Source organism: Pelobates fuscus, chromosome 13, assembly GCF_036172605.1.
Source record: "Pelobates fuscus isolate aPelFus1 chromosome 13, aPelFus1.pri, whole genome shotgun sequence".
In the NCBI taxonomy this organism is placed as follows: Eukaryota; Metazoa; Chordata; class Amphibia; order Anura; family Pelobatidae; genus Pelobates; species Pelobates fuscus.
In genome coordinates this window covers 62,030,845-62,052,613 of record NC_086329.1, presented here as the reverse complement: position 1 = coordinate 62,052,613, position 21,769 = coordinate 62,030,845, and the positions used below count along the sequence as shown (strand labels likewise).

The 21,769-nt window shown below is 42.0% G+C and overlaps 1 protein-coding gene across 26 annotated transcripts in view; it reads right to left on the bottom strand.

Annotated features, from left to right (window-relative positions):
• Positions 1-16,479: 16,479 nt before the first annotated feature.
• GPHN (gephyrin) overlaps positions 16,480-21,769 on the bottom strand; it is a 417,472-nt gene continuing 412,182 nt past the window's right edge. For 15 of the 26 annotated variants that reach the window (XM_063439085.1, XM_063439090.1, XM_063439089.1 and 12 more), the window contains 3 exons: positions 20,725-20,828; positions 19,958-20,054; positions 16,481-17,459 (listed from right to left, as the gene is read on the bottom strand). In XM_063439085.1, coding sequence (XP_063295155.1) covers positions 17,326-17,459; positions 19,958-20,054; positions 20,725-20,828 — 335 coding nt within the window. In that variant the 3' untranslated portion in view covers positions 16,481-17,325. Of the gene's footprint in view, positions 17,460-19,957; positions 20,055-20,724; positions 20,829-21,769 lie in introns of all 26 variants that reach the window. The other 11 variants (XM_063439077.1, XM_063439080.1, XM_063439078.1 and 8 more) reach the window with 1 other exon arrangement.

The window sequence follows — 21,769 nt, the reverse complement described above, 5'->3', positions numbered from 1 at the left end:
CTCAATGCTCGATATGCCCCCTGGGCAACGCAAATGACGCACTATGCGCCGAAAGACGCAAATCTGCACTGGTCCGCATCGACAACACACTCTTGGACTTAGGAACAAAATAATTCGGTCCAAAAGCACCTACTATTTGCAGAAGCGTTCATTGCAGTTCATTGCAAGAAACACGTGAATTTATACACCACACTAAATTAAGCCCAAACCTCGCTAAAACAAGTCCTCCACACCCCTACGGGGAGAGGTGTTTTTGGGAGGACTGGTTGGTAGCGGAAAGAGCCACCAGCCGCTTCTGGGCGACAAGTTCCAGATTGTATACACAGTCCTCATATTTCTCCCATCTACTACACAAAGGACCTCATCCTACAGAGGCGTGGATAGAACCAGAGGCTTCAGAGGTCAGGGCCGCGGCCGCTTCTCTACTAGTGAGTCCCTCTACATACCTAACTGTTTCCAATTTTATGACCGGCAGCCTGTCTCTGTTTTACTGAATTGGGAGACAATTACCAAAGACACCTGGGTTCTTCAGACAGTACAAGGCTACGTCACAGAGTTTTTTATCACAGCCGTTCAGGTCGCCCCTTCATCTCCAATACGCATGCTGGCGGAACAGGAATGCCTCGTGGACAAGGAAATCCGCATCCTCTTCAAGAAGGGCGCAATTCAATATGCACCGGAGGGGAAGGTTTGCTCAGCAATATTTTCCTGGTCAATAAGAAGCTAGGAGACTACATCAATTGAACTCCTACGTGGTATACAAACACTTTAAGATGGAGGAAATTCATCTTCTACAAGACCTCTTAAGCGATAACGACTGGTTTACACATCTGGACCTCAAGGACGCATACTTGTGCGGGGTGCCAAATTAACGAGACCCCCAGCACCCAAGTATTCACGCCTCTGGCAGGTGGATGTGGTGCTGAAATTCCTTAGGGAATGGCCGGACAACCCCTATCTGTCGCTGAAACAACTCTCAGCCAAACTGGCCCTCTGGTTATTCCTCGTCTCATTTTGACGGGTGGCAGACGTTAGAGCGGTCGATGTGGACGGTTTCTCTCTCATACCGGAAGGAGTTACCTTTTCCATATCGAGACAAACTAAGTCAGATTCATCTTCAGTGTCATACCCATATTTTGGGTCAGACCCCAAACTATGTGTTGTCAGGACACTAATGAGGTATACAGAAATCACAGATCCCCTTTGAACTAATTCGACGGGTCAACTCCTGATTTCTTACGTAAGGCCTCACGGACCGGTGTCTACGACAACACTGGCTAGATGGGTCCGCTGGCTATTATCATTAGCGGGCGTTGAACCTTGCTTCGGAGCGCACTCGGTCAGAGGGGCGGCAGCCTCCCAAGCCTTAATGGCAGGCGCCTCCCTAACCGACATTATGCGCTGCGTGGATTAGACATGAGAGAGTACATTTAGGATGTTTAACTTTCAGCAAACATCTCATGCTTCCTTCACATTAGTCAATTAGAAGCTTTAAAAATGCAAATATGAAGCCTCCTGTCATGTGGTAAAATTTAAGATTATATTAGCTTTAGTGTACTAATAATCTTAATTTTAGTAATGGCAGGAGGCGAATATTTCCCGCCCTATAGGATCCCTCCCATGTCTTACTCAAGTTGAACAGAATACGTCCTATAGAATGTAAGCTCGATCGAGCAGGGTCCTCTTCAACCTATTGTTCCTGTAAGTTTATTTGTAATTGTCCTATTTATAGTTAAATCCCCTCTCATAATATTGTAAAGCGCTACGGTATCTGTTGGCGCTATATAAATTGCAATAATAATAATAATAATAATGTTCAGGAAGACACGTACGATATATGGTTGTATGTTTAATACTTAGACATGTATCTTGAGTGGATTGTATAGGGTGAATAATTAAACATGTACCTTGGAATATGTTGTGTATATATTTATTAAATAACATTAATTTAGAATTAATATATTGATTTATTACCCATTCAGGCATCCATTGCTATGTCAGATTCTTAATGTTTATCGTATGCGGACAAATTATCACGCCAGAGACCTTTCACCTTTTTATTTTCTTGCAGTGTGAACGTCTTCTCAACAAGACAAAGATTCACCTTCCATACCTCTACATCACGGAACTACTGGAGTTGGATATTCTATTATGTTATTGAACTGTTGGCGTTTAATATGATTATGTTTTATAGTTGTTATTTGTTGTTTCGCTTCAAAGAAAGAGGAAGTGATGTCATAGACAGGGCCTTTTATGGGCATCATAACTTTTTTTCTGATTGGTTGTTATGTTTTTATGCTGCTGGAGTTTTCAGTAAAGAAAGATATGCAAATATTCGCCTCCTGTCATTACTAAAATGAAGATTATTAGTACACTAAAGCTAATATAATCTTCAATTCTGTAGAATAAACAAAATCTGTTTGTTTACTGTCTTATTAAAGTGGTTTGAGTCATAAATTGAATTGGACCACTGTTTTTTGTCAGAAAAACATTGTCCACTATTTGGTTTCATACAGCTACAAAATGAAAAGTGAAACAATTTTATTTTAAAGCGGCACTGTCATGCCGAACTTACCTTTCCTCAATCTCTTCCTCTTCTCCCCCTCTCTCGGGATCTGTTATTCTTTTCTTCCTGTCTTCTTTAGTTTTCTTTAAAATCATAAGACAAAGTAGGGACTCTTTTCCTTATGGAGGTTTCCTCCGCTTGACCAGCTTTGACCAGCGGAGGAGCAAAGTGTGCTTCATTTCTGCTGGTCAGAGCAATTTTCCCATAATTCTTACCTTTCCTCTGTGATCTCGTGATGCTTCCTGTCATTTTAGCCAAAACTACCAAATTGCGTTCTAACTGAATGAGAACAGTATGTTCGTTTGTTTTAGAACGCAATTCGGCACTTTGTTCGTATCGGAATTTCATTCGAATGAATGAAACTCCAATTCAATTCGTACCGCGGCTGCATCTTGCAGCCGCTTAGTAGATAACTCCCTAATTCCCACGGTATCAGGGAGCTATCTACCAAAAGGCTGAAATACCTAAATTGGTCTTTCAGCGAAATTTACTAATACTAAGTAAAGATTACTTAGTATTAGTAAATGCTGCCCCTACTCGCTATACTGCGAGTAGGGGCATGTCCAGTAAACAGTGAGCAGCCTGTGGCTGCTCACTGTAAAAAAATAAATGAAAACCTATTGGCCCCCACCCCTAAACAACGGGTGGGGGCCCTAAAGTAAAATAAGGGGGAGACGTATTGTCCCCCCCGGCCCCCACCCTTGAACGGTGGGTGGGGGCCATAATGATAATGAGGGGGGGGACCTACTGTCCTCCCCCTCTCCGGCCCCCACCCCTGGGTGGTGGGTGGGGGCCATAATGATAATGAGGGGGGGCTACTGTCCTCCCCCAACCCGGCCCCCACCCCTGGGCGGCAGGTGGGGGCCATCATGATAATGAGGGGGGGGCCTACTGACCTCCCCCCCACCCGACCCCCATCCCTGGGCGGCAGGTGGGGGCAATAATGATAATGAGGGGGACCTACTGTCCTCCCCCTCTCCGGCCCCCACCCCTTGGCATCGGGTGGGGGCCATAATGATAATGAGGGGGGGGACCTATTGTCCTCCCCCCCACCCGGCCCCCACCCCTGGGCGGCGGGTGGGGGCCATAATGAGAGGGGGGAACCTACTGTCCTCCCCCTCTCCGGCCCCCACCCCTGAGTGGCGGGTGGGGGCCATAATGATAATGACGGAGGGGGTGGGGGACCTACTGTTCTCCTCCCCCCCAGCCCCCACCCCTGGGTGGCAGGTTGGGGCACTAAGTCAAATTCCCCCCCCCCATCAAAGGTGACTAGGGGTCCCCAAGCCCCTAGTCACCCACCCCCCTACCCAAATAAAAAGGCCCCTACCTACCCCCCTCACCCTAAAGAATAGTGAGGGGGGAATAAAATTACTAACCTGTAAAGTAAAATTGTAGATTATGCTAGCTTTAGTGTACCTATAATCTTAATTTTATTAATGACAGGAGGCGAGTATTTGCTTAAGTCTCTCTTTACTAGAACTCCACAGCAGCACAGAAAAACAACCAATCAGAAAAAAGTTAGGTACTATAAAACTCCCCTCCCCATGCATCATTTCCTCTTTCAAGCTGCGACAAAACAGAACAAAAGGCAGAAAAACATCATGGGGAAGAAATTAAGTCCTAGATACAACGATGTCCACCTTCCGAGAAAAACTGTCAAACCAGATAACGTTGATGGACTGTAAACTGAAACGAGAGAAAAACAGAATCGAACAGGTTGATTAGCCAATGAAATGTACTCTGAATAAACATGCAGGTACCCAATGTAGCAACCAAAAATTAACCTTAATATGTAGATATCCCAACCCTACTATGAAAACAGACATAAGAAACAAGCGACAGGTAGCAGAGACAACAAACAGAGTTGCATACGTACCTGATAATCTAAACTAAAACATTAAACAAGGGAGGGACCAGAATGGGTGGGAAATACACGCCTCCTGTCATTAATAAAATTAAGATTATAGGTACACTAAAGCTAGCATAATCTACAATTTTATAACATGACAGGAGGCTTCGTATTTGCTGTTTCAACGCTCAGTTCACCAATCCAACGCTGTTTGTGTCGCTGGTATCTATTCCAGGAAATTTCAGAGTAATCCTAATCGGACATTCCAAGAATGATAAACAACAGCAGACGGATCAAAGAGATGCCAGTCGACGAAGCATCTCCAATACAGAAAAAAGCACCATCCGCTGGTAAATCCATTGTACGCGGTCTAGCGACCTGTTTCCTAGCAGTCGGTCCATGAGCTGGCAAGCTGACTTATTAGCCCTATTCCTGTAGTTGTAAAATATTGAAGGTCAAGCTCGGACTCACGACTCGTAAGGCGGCTCCTCCGATCGTGCCAGGGTCCTTCGGCGATGCGGCCTTGCAGGTAGATCTCCAATCTTGAGGAATGCGCCTTAGTCCCCCACCAAAATCGCAACAGAAAAACTGAGGAAGATCTTCCGTTCCTTCCTGTCCTACCCAGTGGGATGTCTCATCCGAGGATAAAATCATAATGCAGGCAAGAGTGTGGCCAAACCAGCCCTACTCTAAGTGATACCAATATCCCAAATGGACTGTGTAAACCTCGGACGCAGTAGAGAAATGACTCCAAAGGACGTCCATTCAGGGTTCCGAATTGAACTTGCGTGGAGGAAACGGTGGACGACTACTCTGGGAATAGTGAATCCCAGAAAAACTTCAAAGGAATGGGAAAAGCAAACTGGAACGCAGATTTCCATCCAGAAATGCCCTCGTCCAAGAGTGAAAGATGTCTGTGTAGGAGTCGGGGCACACCAGGAACCTCCATGAAGTCTCGTAGGACTCCTTGACGGTAGTAGAAAAGTAGGTTAGCGCGAATCCAACAAAATGGCTCTCGTGAGGGGTAAATAGAGCATAGACGGAGGGTCCTCCTCCGAGGAGACGGGGCAGTCCAGCCGTCTTATCCCAAGATCATAAAGACCGGGGGACTCAAGACAACCGGGGTTTCCGGTCTTACCCTGTGATCCATACGTACTGATTTACCTTCAGACCGGGAAATAGGCCTCCCATAATCTTGTTACCCGAGCAAGGCAGTGCCCGTTTGCTCCATGAAGGTCTCCACCTCTCCTGACATCTTGACATGGGAGAAAAAATATGCAAAAACAGAAAGCAATCTCTGTATTACATGGTGCAGAATATGCCAAAAAATCTGCACACACCTAGTACCGGAGGGCCATCCGTTAGCCGTACCATCTCCAGGAATGTGTGCAAATAAGTGGGAGACTCCCCCCATTATACCTCTGAGTATTTCTTGCGCGTTTTACAGCGGTCTGGATCCAGGGATCTAGTCTAAACATGTAATTCTTGCATGACCAAGCAGGCCTCTAGAACGAAGTCAGTAGCGTGGATGTCAGCTCTAATTGAATGCAGGAGGGACGCCCCTCTACGTAGTCATCGATGTCTTGCACAGGTACAAGCCTGTGTGATGAACAAATGGCCGGTACTACCGTGATCGCATACCGTGAGAGCGTCCGGCTGCTAGCCTGAGCAGGCCGCACCCGTCAGTAACCAACAGCAGCGTCTACATCCGTGACCGGTTCTCCTTATGCGAGTGGGTCCTCCCAACCTGTCCTCTGAATCCAGCCCAGTATATGGTTGAGAACGAGCGAGGGGTTGCGCCCTCTAATAACAAATCAGTATCCGGTTCTGTATGAGAGGGATCGCCCTCTGTTCCTGAAAGTAAATATGCTCGGATCGAGGTGACGGAGGGCCGCACCCTCCCGTGGTGCAAATTAGAGTCCCTAGAGATTCAGGGTGACCAAACTTTAGGGCGCACCAATTATTAATGTCAGCATAAGGCTGAGGGCAATCTTCGGAAACAACTATGGAAAACTATCAACCGACTATCCGGATCCCGTGCGCGCGCGCGGGGTCCAGGTAGACCGTTGGTAGCCTGAGGAAAGCTGGAGACGTTCTCCGCTATCCACGAGTGCCCGGGAGGTCGGAGGAGGTCAAGTCAGGCCTCACGACGACCCGAGCGAAAAGGAAAAGAAGTCCTGAAAAAACCAAAAAAAGCAACAACTAACGTAGATAAGAGAAAATACACCAATTCTATCTCGGATAGAAGGCAAACAGCAGGCCGGAAGGTAAGAAAAGTAAGCCCCACTGGACAGGGCCAGGAGCTAACCTAACGCAGGGAAAAAAAAAAAAAAAACTACTGAACCTATAAGGATTCCGGAAGGCAGATACGGAGTAGCTGGTAAGGACAAGGAAAAATTTTTTATCCTGTAGGAGTCTGGGTACCGGTCCTTGCTTGTGCGAAATTCTCCTTGGAGATGTGCCTTCGCCGGTTTGGAGTAAACCGTGGATGTGTCCGGGTCCACATAAGAAACATTGCCCTTCAGGCATGAGGTTTAGGGCCTTCACCCTTCCCGCCATATTCAGATGGCCGGATACTGGTGTCCTCTAGAACACTACGGCAAAGGTGTTTGTCTGGACACCTGCCTATCTCCATATCACTGGTGGGCACTGGGTTTACCTCAGTGATATTACCCCAGGCCAAAGGGGGTTCGGTACCAATAGTGCGGGTCCGCCAATAGGGCACAGGCCCAGCAGGCCAAAGAAAGGATGGCCAAGCAAATAGTCAGACCTAGCAGGCCATTCAAGTAGGCACCAACATAGTAGGCTATTCCATGGGGCACAGACATAGCAGGCCAATATATGGGGCACAGACATAGCAGGCCAATATATGGGGCACAGACATAGCAGGCCGTTATAATGGGCACAGACAAGTAGGCTGTTCTTATGGGCACAGACATAGCAGGCCGTTCTTATGGGCACAGACATAGCAGGCCAATCTTATGGGCACAGACATAGCAGGCCAATCTTATGGGCACAGACATAGCAGGCCAATCTTATGGGCACAGACATAGCAGGCCAATCTTATGGGCACAGACATAGCAGGCCAATCTTATGGGCACAGACATAGCAGGCCAATCCTGGGTTGTATATGATATCATATGATTATATGTTATTTATATAGCGCCTTCCAATTCCGCTGCGCTTTACCATGGGCCTTGCCTGAGTAATGGGGACCTCTAAGCTGGGGTAGAGTTCCCCAAAAAATTGCAGATCTTCAGAGCACTCTGACATAGGGCCCCCAGACATCAACCCTTTTAGACAGCGTAGTGCCGTGTGAATAACTTGAACCGGGCCGGGCAGTCCCTAAATGCCCAGTCGGCAAATAGCGGTATCCCAGTTGCATTGGGTATAAACGGAAGTTGTGTCAGTGATTACCATGTCCATGAAAGTAAGATGCATTGAGCGATACGCTCCTTACTGTGAAGTGGAATGCACATGCACACACAGATCTGTTGATGTTTCATCATTAATATAGATACCATCCTCATCTCTAAAAATATTGTAAAGTAGCAGTGCAGACTGGTCGTCCCAACCAGTTTGAGCCAGATCCAGGTCTGGTAACCTTATATCTATGCCATGGACGGTGAATTCGTACCAGAAAAATCTCCTCTGAGACCCCATGGCTGGACCCGAAAAATATACTATGAAGCACATGAATCCTAGATCCTAATACCTGTAACTCACAGAAAAACCGTGACAGACACTGTCAGCAAACAACCCACAGTATCCTGAGATACAGACAGTCAGCCAAACTCACAGCAATCTGTGATATACGCTGTCAGTAAAACTCACAGTATCCCACGATATACACTATCAGCAAAACTCACAGAAAAACTGTGACATGCACTGTCAGTAAGACACACTGCAATCTGCAATATACGCCAACAGTAAAACACGCAGAAATCCGTGATACACACCGTCAGCAAACTGCGATGTACGATCTCAGCAAACCGTGACGTACACTGTCAGCAAACTGCGACGTACACTGTCAGCAAACTGCGACGTACACTGTCAGCAAACTGCGACGTACACTGTCAGCAAACTGCGACGTACACTGTCAGCAAACTGCGACGTACACTCTCGGCAAACTGCGACGTACACTCTCGGCAAACTGCGACGTACACTCTCGGCAAAACAGTGACGTACACTCTCAGCAACAGTGACGTACACTCTCAGCAAACAGTGACGTACACTCTCAGCAAACAGTGACGTACACTCAGTAAAAAGTGACGTACACTCTCAGTAAACAGTGACGTACACTCTCAGCAGACAGTGACATACACTCTCCGCAGACAGTGACATACACTGATAGAAAAAGTGACATACACTGACAGAAAAAAGTGACATACACTGACAGTAAACAGTGGCATACACTGACAGTAAACAGTGGCATACACTGACAGTAAACAGTGAAATACACACAGAAAACGGTGACATATACTGACAGAAAACAGTGACATACACACACACAGTAAAACACCTAGCAACTAAATAAACAACTGTCATAGAACACATAAGCCTCATATGAAAAGAAAACTGATATAAAAAAAAACCATAAGGCTCACAGCCAGATACACACTGTATGTAAAATATAGTCATGTGTAGAAAAACAGGTAGACCTGCTGAGATCCGCCGGGGGATCCCAGCAGGGCAGCAAAACGCCAAGATCCGACCGTGGAGGGAGGAGGGGCCGCGAGCAGGCGCCCCTTCTCTAGCCGGTCGGATCCACGTGGCTGAGAGAAACCCGGCCGCGGCAAGGCGGCCACGTGTGTGAGCGGACCCGGTCGCGGGGTACTCGCGTCTGACCGCGAGAAAACCCGGGGCGCCGGCTGGCTCACACCAGAGTTCGGGGAGTCAGAGGAGGCAGCCACGCGGCTAGTCTCCTGACATCCCGAGCGGAGCGCCCGCAGCCCCAGAAGGGGGGGAAACTAATAAAATGGCGCCAGGGAGAGGGTGGAGGGAGGGGGGTAAGCAAACCGCAGGGGGACCCCCCCAAAAAAACACCACATCTCCGGGAAAAAACATCCCCAAAGACACAGGGGAAATGAGTAAAAAGGGGGGAAATCCTGAAGCAAAATCAATAAATAAAACAACGAAAAATACTATGAATAATCTGCAAAGAAACATATAAAAGGAGAAAGGCTATAACTAAAAACATAGCAAAAAATATATACAAGCAATATATATATATAATCAATAAAATATGATATCAAAATAATAATAATGACCAAATACAAAAACACATAATATAGATATAATGATAACCTAAAGAAAACATAATAAAACCCAAAGCCACCCACTATAAGCAGGAGGCAGTGGTACTCTGACCTGTACTGATGCAGAGCAGCAAAGAAAGAGGAAATGATGCATGGGGAGGGGAGTTTTATAGTACCTAACTTTTTTCTGATTGGTTGTTTTTCTGTGCTGCTGTGGAGTTCTAGTAAAGAGAGACTTAAGCAAATACGAAGCCTCCTGTCGTGTTATAAAATTAAACTTACCATTCAACGTCTTTTTTTCTAAAATCTTCATTTTACAGCCCCAAAAAAGGCCATCATACCCGTCGAACTTAAAATAAAATAAAAAAACAGATGAAAAAGAAAAAACCTGAGCGCAAAAAAATAATCCATCTTCACCCATGGAGGGCTCCAAATTCCAAAGACGCTGTGTAAAATGACACAGAGCACTGTTATTGGATTTTTATTTTCCTTTTTTAGGGCTGAAAAATTAAGATTTTAGTAAAAAGAAGACGTCAAATGGTAAGTTTAATTTTACTTTACAGGTTAGTAATTTTATTCCCCCCTCACTATTTTTTAGGGTGAGGGGGGTAGGTAGGGGCCTTTTAATTTGGGTGGGGAGATGGGTGACTAGGGGCTTGGGGAACCCTAGTCACCTTTGATTGGGGGGGGGGGAAATTTACTTATGGCCCCCACCAGCTGCCCAGGGGTGGGGGGGAGGACAGTAGCCCCCCCCTCTCTTTATCTTTATGGCCCCCACCCACCGCCCAAGGGTGGGGGAGGACAGTAGGTTCTCCCCCCCTCATTATCATTATGTCCCCCACCCGCCGCCCAGGGGTAGGGGCCGGGGGGGAAGGACAGTAGGTCCCCCCCTCTCATTATCATTATGGCCCCCACCCGCCGCCCAGGGGTGGGGGCTGGGGGGGAGGACAGTAGGTCCCCGCCTCATTATCATTATGGCCCCCACCCGCCGCCCAAGGGTGGAGGCTGGGGGGGGAGGACAGTAGGTCCCCCCCCTCATTATTATTATTATGGCCCCCACCCGCCGCCCAGGGGTGGGGGCCTGGGGGGGAGGACAGTAGGTCCCCCTCATTATCATTATGGCCGCCGCCCAGGGGTGGGGACCTGGGGGGAGGACAGTAGGTCCCCCCCTCATTATCTTTATGGCCCCCACCCGCTGCTCAAGGGTGGGGGCCGGGGGGGAGGACAGTAGGTCCCTGTCCCCCCCATTGTAATTTATGGCCCCCACCCACCACGCAGGGGTGGGGGCCGGATAGTAGGCTTTTTTTTTTTTACAGTGAGCAGCCATAGCGAGTAGGGGCATTCGGGAGATTTTATTCTCCCTTATGCTATTATGGGGGTCAATATGCATGCAGGTACTTCCGGGTTTAGGAGCAATCACGTGGTAACGTCGTGCGTGATGACGCGTTTCGCCCAATCGGCTTCCTCAGATCACGGGCGATTGGGCGAAACGCGTCATCACGTGTTTGCTCCTAAACCCGGAAGTACCTGCATGCGGCAATCAAGCACGGAAACCGGCAAGTTTGAACTGTTTTTCCTGTGACCGCTTTATTCTGGGGATATCTCCTGCACAGGACACTAGAGCTATATCACTTTGAATATCCATGTGTATATACATCTACTAATAAACCACTTTTAAAGGTTGGAACTGCTGTCTTGGATCTGAAAGGTCTCCAAGTCCTGAGAAAAGAGGACTCATGCCAACTAAGTTAGAGCAGACTTTCACTGCTCTACCATTGTGAGTGTTACTCTTTTACAGTCGATTTTTTTAATTTATGTTGCATACTATCCTATGATATTTTTATTTGTGTTTACTTTATATATCACCCTGAGGGTCATACAGTGCCATATATTATATGTTCCAGTCGCCACTTGTAAGTGTGCTTTTTCCTTTTTGGAAGTTACCCTCACGTGTTGCACATTGCACTTGCACTTTAAGAAATTGATGCACTACTTATGTACATATTTATACTTTTAAAGGTATAGCGCACCTTATTTTTTTGTATTGCGTGTTTAGTGATGTTTTGAGCTATCTTTCACTTTAAGGTGCAGCTTTAAAGCTAAATATAGTGTTTCACTGATTTTTAAGTTATTTATTATCACTAATATCACACAGCGCCTTTTTGCTTGTGCATATATATTATTTATTAATTCCAGCTAAAATATCACTCACCAATTATAATGCATATATACAAAAATTTGAGATACTACAAAATTACTCCTTTTTTTGCAAGGATATGGATCCTTAGAGATTGTACTTCTATTCCTTCAAGGAGTGTAACAAATGAATTGTGTAAATTAATAACTAAAACAAATATAGCGACTGCATCTCTGATAAATTATGCACCATAAAAAAAAAACTATAACCTCTTTATATGTGTTTACTAAAGGTGACCGGTAGAGGGAGCTCCATGCGCAATATGAGAACTTTTCAACATCTCTCTCAACATCTTCATTATAGCAGCAAACATAAAAAAAAGAAGCGATGGTAGCACTATCTATGTCGTAAAAAAGAACCAGCAGAGGGAGTTAATACACTTACCCTCTGTCTTATTCCCCTATAACATTAAATAGGAAATGCTACCAGAGATATTCTTGTGATGTTACTATCATATACCACCAAAGACCTGAGCTGAAAGAAGAACTTTGAACAATGGAACATTTCTGGATAGACTATCCCTAGCATATTTCATCCATTACAGAGGTGGCTATTACAAATCAAGGACTCTTGTAACAGGTTAGTTGGGTGATCCATAAAGATATAGATAAATAACCGGCTGTGATTACTGAACTATATACTATCATATCGTGCCATGACCTAACTCCATGTAGGCTGTCACTCAATGCACGTTTTGCCCCACCTAATCCTCTGCCAATCATACTTAAATGCGTTGCTTGGAAATCACTGGTAAATTATGGCTATTGGGTAACCAATCATCCAGGTGGGGACAAGTTTAGTATTTACATGAGAATGGTGTGATTGAATGGATATCCAGGAGGTGGTTAAGAGGGTTTAGTCAACAAACGTAAAACAGAATCTATCCAATTGGTTCACAAATGTGTCTCATACAAGTACATGATAATAAACCGTGGAATATTTTTTCCAACTCACTCAGGAGTTAAAATATATATTTTTTTAAAAATGGCATCAAATATCTCTTATGTACATTCATTTTAATACTGGTCAGGAGGCTTCATAGTTTCTCATCTCTCCTTACTATTCTCTTAAGTAATTTCTCTTTAGTCTTGAATGAGTAAAATTGTTAATTACATTATGTGTTATCGTTCTTCTTACTAGGGGATTATATGCAATAATATTATGTTATGTGGTGTTTTGTTATTCTGTTTATTAACCTATTTTTTATTATATTATAGATTTACTTTAGCTGTACATATACTTTCCAGATTTCTCTACAAAAGTTACAATAACAAAGTTCTGAGCCTACTGAACTTCTGGATGTAGAAACAGAATCCAAGAGAGCAGATAATATCCTGGCCATAATTCTCCCTGATATTGGATTTTAGAAACAAAAGGACAAATAACTCAATAGATGGGCAGCTAGGTATCTTGGAGATGTGGCTCTCAAAAGCTGCAACTTAGACCAACAATAGTATTTGAATCACTTTGCTCTATCGCTGGAATCCAGATGCACTCTTCATCTTTCCAGCCTTGTGTTTTAGAGCTTTTCTGGGAAGCTCCTACCCTACATGAGCAGAGTGCTCTCCCCAGCTGGTCCCACCTCCTATAACCTCCGATCCAGTACCAGCACTTTATTTAGTCTACCAACATACATAAAAAAAAGCAGCTAGATATTTGTTTTCCTACAGAGCAGCGCAATTATGGAATAACCTCCCGCAAACTTAAAAAATTTCCCCCGAGCCTAAAATCCTTTAAGAGATCCCTCTCTACATATCTCAAAACAGAATTCCCCTGTCATTGTGGATTATATTTTTATTTTGCATTTCCATTTGGTCTGTATCTGGTTAATCAAAAAAGGTCACTATCTGATAAAAATGGGTCTCACGATATGGACCTGCCTGCTTGCTTGCTTCCTTTAACAGAGATAGTCTCTGCTTAGATAGTCTCACAAGATATTATCTTCACATGTTCGGATACATGTATAAGTCATGGTAATTATTTTGCTTTAAGTGACCTGAAATAGACAATTCTTGACAGTTCTGCAGAGAGGGCCATTGGTTTCTCATTAGATCTTGAGAAAACCCCATGTGCTCCAATAGTATGTTCTTTGAAGGCACTATATGAATACCAATATTATTAATAATAATAATAATAATAATAAAGGTCTTAGATGAGCTCTGGCCTCAGAACCATTTGGTAAAGAAACTAAAATATGCCAGAGGGCTCTGATGGTCAGAAGCTACCCAGCTTGTAAATTGAAGACAAATCATTCTCAACAGATATTTTAACTTTTTAGGTTGTTCCTAGCCACTATGGCTAATCCCATATATCTTCTGTCTGGGTCAGAGCCTCAAAAGATAATGCACATCAAATCATGGGAGATTTGAATTAATATTTTTGGAAGCCTTTTTTCACAATACTAGCAATAATATATTGGAGACCTCTTGGGCAGAAGTTAACATAAGGTGTTTTACAAAATGTATTTTAATTGTTCACACTTAAAGGATGTAACACTGAGTAAACTATCCACTTAAAAAATGGATTTCCAAACTGTTCCCAGGTCTCCTAAGTCTCTCTGAATGGGTTTTCTTACCAGGTATGTCAACTTTCCCCTCTGGGAAGAAATTCAATTTATTCCACTCATAGGAATCTTGATTTTCCAAAATGACAGATACTGCTTGATTAAACCTTGTGGATTGTTTTCTGGCAGAACAAAATTGTAATGCAACACTTCCCCTTCATTTGAGGAGGAATAATCCCATAATGATAAGATATTTCCCAGAGAATCTAACAACAAAATATTATTCCACCATTTACTTTCAAAGGTATCCTGGAAACATGTTGCAGTGGACACTGCAAAAATTGTGAATTCTGGTTTCTTAGTGTTTCCAATGAAACAAAAAGTGTATTGTGTAACTAACTAATCTGCATGCTGCATATATGATATGTTTGCACTTGAGGTAGCATTTTCCTTTTCACATTTATTCTTAGTGGTTATGTACAGCATGTGAGATACATATGCAAACCTATAGCTCATAAGAAGGAAAGTATGGTACTGTTACTTGGGGCTTAGAGCAAGATATTAATTATAACATGGCACATCCCCCCCCCCCCCCACAAAAAAAATCACAACTTTAATTTTGCCAGCAAAAGACTTAGTCTAGTAAGATGGAGCATTAGCATTTGCAACGGTTTCTTCTACTAGTGATTGTCACATCCGTGCTGTGTGCTCGACCATCGTTTTATGACACAATTGAAAAGGAGCAGATTTTGCTGATTATATGTGCTATCCACACAGATACAATCATGAATAAACCCTTATATGTACTGTACAAATTGTAGAACCCAACATTCAAGTCTTTGAAATTTGATAGACTTCCCTTTTTTTCACATAAACCGCCTTGTGGAACAACCCGAATCTCAGGTGCACAGTGGTCTTGAGAGATGCCTTAGCTATATCCTATAACCTATCAACAGAACACTAATCAATGGCAGCAATAATAAAAAAATAGATAAAACAAACAAATAAATCCCTACCACAAACTTTAGGTGAAGATAATAAATTACCCTGCTCCTGGAACCACAGATGGACACAGTGTAATAGAATGGAAGTTAGCACTTTGATAGGGCCCTGGGTATGTATGTATAGACAAGCTTTATTTAAAGTAACACTACAGGGTCAGTAACACAAACATGTATTCCTGACCCTATAGTGTTAAAAACACCATCTATCCCCCCTAGTCCCACTCTAAATATAGTAATATATTACCTTTATTCCAGTCGGCTGCTGCTGGCTCTGCACCTGATCTGCCTGCTTGGCTATCATCGGAAGTGGTGATCTCAGACAAACACAATGCTTTCCCAAAGGAAAGCATTGGATTGGCTGAGCTTGTCAAGAAGGCAGATCAGGAGCAGTCAGCACAAGCCAAACACAGCCCTGGCCAATCAGCATCTCCTCACAGAGATGCATTGAATCAATGCATCTCTATAAGAAACATTCAGTGTCTCATGCAGAGGGAGGAGACACTGAATGTCAGTGCTGTACAGTGTGCGAGACTGCCCCAGGAAGCACCTCTAGTAGCCATCCAAGGCGTGGCCAGTCGAGGTATCCGTAGGCTGTAATCTAAACACTGCCTTCTAAAAACAGTGTTTACTGTAAAAAATATTGATTTTTCATTGCTACTTTCCCTGAACGAGAGGGAAAACAGCAAACCCAATTCTATGTGCTTTTGCATGCAAATTATCTCCTGTTATATATATATATATATATATATATATATTGATACAGAAGACATGTATAATGTATTATAACAAACGCAAACCTAGATTCCAACCCCAAAGCTGAAATACCTATGTTATGGTAGCAGTAATCAAAACACTTGCGACTAGTGTTTGGTTACTAGACATTTAATACTACTTCAAGTATGTAAACTCTTGACATCTTGCTCCATGAATGTCAGGCAACAAGCCTGCATCTTTTGTAGAACTTGCCATTGTCTGCAACTCCTATGTTTTACGTGAATACACTCTTGCAGATATGTTACATTGATACGACTGTATACATTTTCCTAGAGTGGAAAATTAAACAAAACAAAACACAGTTTCTCTTTTTTTTTTAATAATGATCAAGGATTTAATTATTCTTGTTTCAGTATCGTTACAGAAAATGTTATGGTACAGAGTTCTTCAATATTTTCTTCACTTTTTTTTATTTTTCACATGAATGCTGGTACACTGTAATCTGTACAAGATCAGTTTTTGATATTTTTTTTCTGTACATTTTTTTTAAATGTATTGGTTAAAAAGGCTGTCAGCACTTAAGGAAGCAATTTTTTGTTCAAAGTAAAGGTATTCAGTTACTGCCCAATAGTACTGAGCGGAGAGATTGCCAGGATGTTTCTCCTCCTTGCTAATAAGGTGGAGTCTTGATCCAATTGCAATCACTTGCTTTTGGCACTGTGCACATCAACACGATATACAAGATAAAGAACAAGCAGAGCTTTCTTGTGAAGCGGTTATGAAGCATACTGATAAGGGAAATAGCAGTGTCATCTAAGCTAGTATAAAGTAAGCAGACAGCCTTGTATAAGAGCTTAAGTATTTGTAATTTAAGGATGAGAGAAACACAACTTTGCAGGCATCTACTGCTGTCTACTAAAAGCTACTGCTATTAAACCTAGCATTTAAACACACAAAGCAATTGCAATGAAGGAAAAGTTGCCTCGATATAATCGGAATAAGGTTTAATACGAGGTTTTTTTTTTTGTTTGTTTTTTTAATATTTTTATTTTTTGGAAAAAAGTTTTAAAGTTGTTGTTTTTTCCCCAAAGTCATTTGTCAAAATTTAGTTCAAGATGTTGACTACACTGATCAACTTTATCTAAATCATAAAAATTAGCTGTGCCGTTGCATATTACAGGATACAGTCAATGATATGTGGACATGCATCAAAGCTTCTCTCTTGCAGTTGTCATCATAGTCTTCCAATAACCATGACATCCACCACCTCTCCTTTGTGAAGTTCCACATACTGCTCTGTCTTTGGAGGTAGCATCAACAGTCCATTGGCACTGCGCATACTCATCAAGCGACTGCTCATCTGATTACCTAGGTTGATGAATAAAAGGAAGTACTATTAATATTGTGTACAATTAAAGGGAAATGTCGCTTCTCTGTAAATCACTAATAACTAAAACAGAAAGGTAACTGGACAGGTGGCCAAGTGACACTCCGCCCTTCGTGTAAACGAGTAGACTAGAGTAAATCACACAGTCTCATCCCCAGTTGGGGAAGAGGTCACCAAAGCTGTACACCCACAAAAAGGGGGTAACCCTTAACGTACTTAAGTAGTGAATAGAAAAGAAAAAATCCCAATCCCCCGCTCTACCAGAGGGGGCGAGTAGGAGGGAGTACAACTACAAAGGAATAGTAGCTAAACAAAATGTATACATTAGCCAGACCTTTATTCAAAACTATAAGTTGAGCTACTATATCAACTTAGAGTGTCTGTTAATAAAGGGACAGGCACTACAATGACCACATTTATATGTGCCCACTGGTAGATAGTATTTGGATTGACCAGAGGTGGTAATGGTGGGGAGATGAATGGGTACCAAAAGGTCTCTCAGATTTCTCCCTCTACGTGCCGTAATGGATGGATGGGGTGTCACAACTTCCTTAAGATGTCTATCGGATGTTAGTATTGGGCAAAACTTCCGGAAGATACCTTGCATAGCTTCCCAGCCTAAGCTAAGATGGGGCTGCCCAGTTGTAGGATACAGAGGTGTGAATTTCTGCATTTAATAATATTTTCACCACACTGTCCCCTTTAAAACAGACTTTTTATCAGAATGTGTTGTCTGTAGCCAATTTATTATATTTTACAATTGATCTAATTGTATATTAATTGCAATTTAATAACTAAACTTACAGATTTTTTATAGAGAGAGAATACTTCTAAGAGTACACATTAATACTCACATTGTTCATTTCAATTCATTGGATTAAAAACATAAACTGAGCCAATTTTTTCTTCCCAGAATTTTTATATTTTTAGACTTTTTTTTCTGGTGCTTTCAATTAATGAGCAGTTATGGAAAGGCTGATGAGCAAACTGAGAAAATACCCTTTGAGCCTCAATAATATAACCCCACTCAGCCAGTGCCTAATATGAATAATTTACAACTTTATATCAATATACTGCAGTCTTTTCTGCATATTAATGTCTGCAGGCCACTTGCTCACCTCTCCCTGCCTTTCAATGGAATGAAAATGCTTGCATTAAGAATAATGTGTGTCCTTCTGAAGCATACAGAGGTTAGGCTCATTTGAGGCAGCCTAAAGACCAACCATGTATATTTTTGTTTGCATCTTCCATAGAGATATCGGTCTCTTTCTTGTTATAACATCTGTATTAGTAAGGTACTATATTACTATTATTATTTTTGTAGTCTAGAAAATGTAAGGGTTTACTTGAGATGGGAAACCGATTAGTTGCGCTTATCCTTTTATTTTTATTTTTTGTAAATCTGTTTTTATTAAGATTTTTCAGCAAAGTGGTCAACAATAGTATATATAGGAAAGACTTGCAGGTCTGCAGTATGATGTTGACAACATAGTGCTCTTTTGCAGTATACATATTGATATTCATTACTCAGATGAGAAAAGGTCCCAGTCCCATTTAAGTTCACCTTGGCATCGGTGTTTGGGTATCTCCCCGTCCTCTATAGGAAGGGGGAAGAGGCCCCCACCATTAGCACAGTTATATGTCTAGTCTTATGCGATTTTGTGTGCCTGGGTGGCGGAGTCTGTGTTACGCGGGGTCCCCGTACCATTGTTTTCTGGGATATTATTTCTTGATGTATAGGCTATAAATGTTATTTCTTTTTAGTCTATTAGAGATGTTTATAGTGTCAGTGTATGTTCTGAATGAGTAGTTAATTATTAGTCAGTATTGAGGTGCAAATCAATCCAATGACCCTTCTCTTGTGTTCTGTGAGTTGCTGCATTATTCAGGTTCCTATTTAGGAGGACTAGGTGCCTCCCCGGGCTTGTAGCCTATGAGAAACGTTACCTCTCTATTCGAGGGTTATTGTGTTGCCCAGGACTCGGCCTAACTCCCCCACCCCCTTATCCCTCGGGTCCTGAAATAGATTAGGAGGAGAGAAGATAGAAAAGAGAGGAGAGGAGAGAGATTGCTTATCCTTTTATCTATCTATCTATCTATATATATATATATATATATATATCTCCCCTTATATATCTGTTCATATTTGTCTTTTGTTTAAATTAGATATTGTTTCACTTAAGGATGTTCTTGGACCACGAGAGGACTATGTGACCCCATCACATCACATCACATCGATAATCATTAAGCCCATTGCAACAAAAACATCTTTCAAATTATTTACTTGATTATGTGAAGCAAATGTGCCTCTCACTATTTACAACAATTGCCTTTGCTTACGCCTACTGTAAGCCATTTAATACTTAATTGCTGATATTAGCACTTCTCTTAAATATAGAATTACAATGCGAAATATGACTAGTTAAGCTAAAAATCCTTAACATGTCCAAACTACTCACATAAGTGATATATGACTGACCTGTACTTTGTGCCCAAGGCAGTGGCTCTTGGTGATGCCAAGTCAGAATGCAGCGATGGTATTCTGGGCGTGGGTCCAGCTTAACATCACATGATAACTGCACAAAAAAAAAATACATATAAGCTGAACACAGTGACTGCTTTATCATTCATTACCCTCTATACCATAGAGTGCAGATTAATTATTTGTTTCTAAAAGTCTACTATGCGTTATTTGTCTTTTAAATATATTTAACTACTAATAACATGTATATTATTGCCAATGAATATAGTATAGTAAATTGTGGAGTAAAGTGGAATAGCTATTTTCCCAAGGAGGCACATTTCAGCTTTGAGAACATGTAAAATATTTTACCTAAGCATTATCAAATAAACTAAGCTAAATCCTTGCAAGAATACTGAAGTTTGTTTTTGATAACACTGATTGGCTGGCAATTCAACAGCTACTTCCTTGCTGACACCAAGAGAGAATCTATAATGAAGAAGGAATGCAAAAATGCTAAATCAACAGACGTGTTTTTTTTTTTAGTCCTTTTTGGACATTTTGTAATGTATTGCAAAAAGGAAATCATTTCCAGCCTGAATTGTCCCTTTAAAAACAAATTTTGCAGAAAACTAATTGTGTTCCTTTCTCCGTACAAACAGGGGCAACATATTTGATTGCCTTTTAGCCATCAGTTTCTACAATGGAAACCTAGCCCACTCAGGTATAGAAACTTACTTTGACCTTTCATCTACATTTAGTACTTATGGCAAGTTGTTAAATACCCTGGCTTTGATGATTGTAGGTCTTGGATCAAGGATTCCTTGCATCTTTCTTAGTGCTGGCACAACAAATAGATTACACGTAACAACTGCTGACACTGGGTTGCCTACAATGAAGGGAAAAGGATATTGCCATAAGATGGCGTTATTCTGCCATTCTTTCCAAATATAGCACTTACATAGGATCACATTTCTGGAAACAAACAGAACGGCCATTAAATTTGTTAAGATCAAGAAAGGATTGTAAGAGACTCAGATACACTAGGAACTGTAACAAACATAGGGCTATAGCACATAAAGACTATAAATACACTAATGCTCAGACATTAGTGATATGGAAAAGAGAGTATATATGTAAATATGAGAACTATTCGTTATGAAGAAAAGCTAGAAAAACTGTATTTGTTTTCTTTAGAAAGAAGGATTCTCAGAGGGGATTTGGCAGCACTATACAAATAAAGACAGGGTCGGTACAAAGCGCTATGTGATAATCTGTTCATTAGCAGCTCTATACAAGACTAGAGGTCATCCATTGTGACTGGAAGAAAGGAGTTTTCACTTACAGCAGAGAAAAGGGTTCATTACAGTGAGTACAATAAAGATGTGGAATTCTCTACCCAAAGAGGTTGTCTTATCAAATTCTGTAAATATTTTAAGAAAAATGCCTGGATGCTTATTTGCAAAAACAGAATAACCGAGGATATAATATTTATGTAAGGAGGTTGTTGACCCAAGTAGAAATCTGATTGCCATTATGGAGTCAAGAAGGGAATTTTTGTTCCCTCATGTGGCATAAATGGCCATCACTTCAAATGGGTTTCTTTGAATTCTTTTGCATCAACATCATAAAAGATGTGTTTAAAATTTGCACTTAATGTACTTGAGTATTGTTTTGCCTAGATTACTATGTAACTACAATGCATAATAATGAGAACTGGTAATGATCTAGCCACACAGTTATTTCATCATGACTGCAAATTACAATTCTGAAAGGCAGTGCAATAAATTGCCTTTGAATAAACAAATTCAGATTAAGTAGATCCCTACT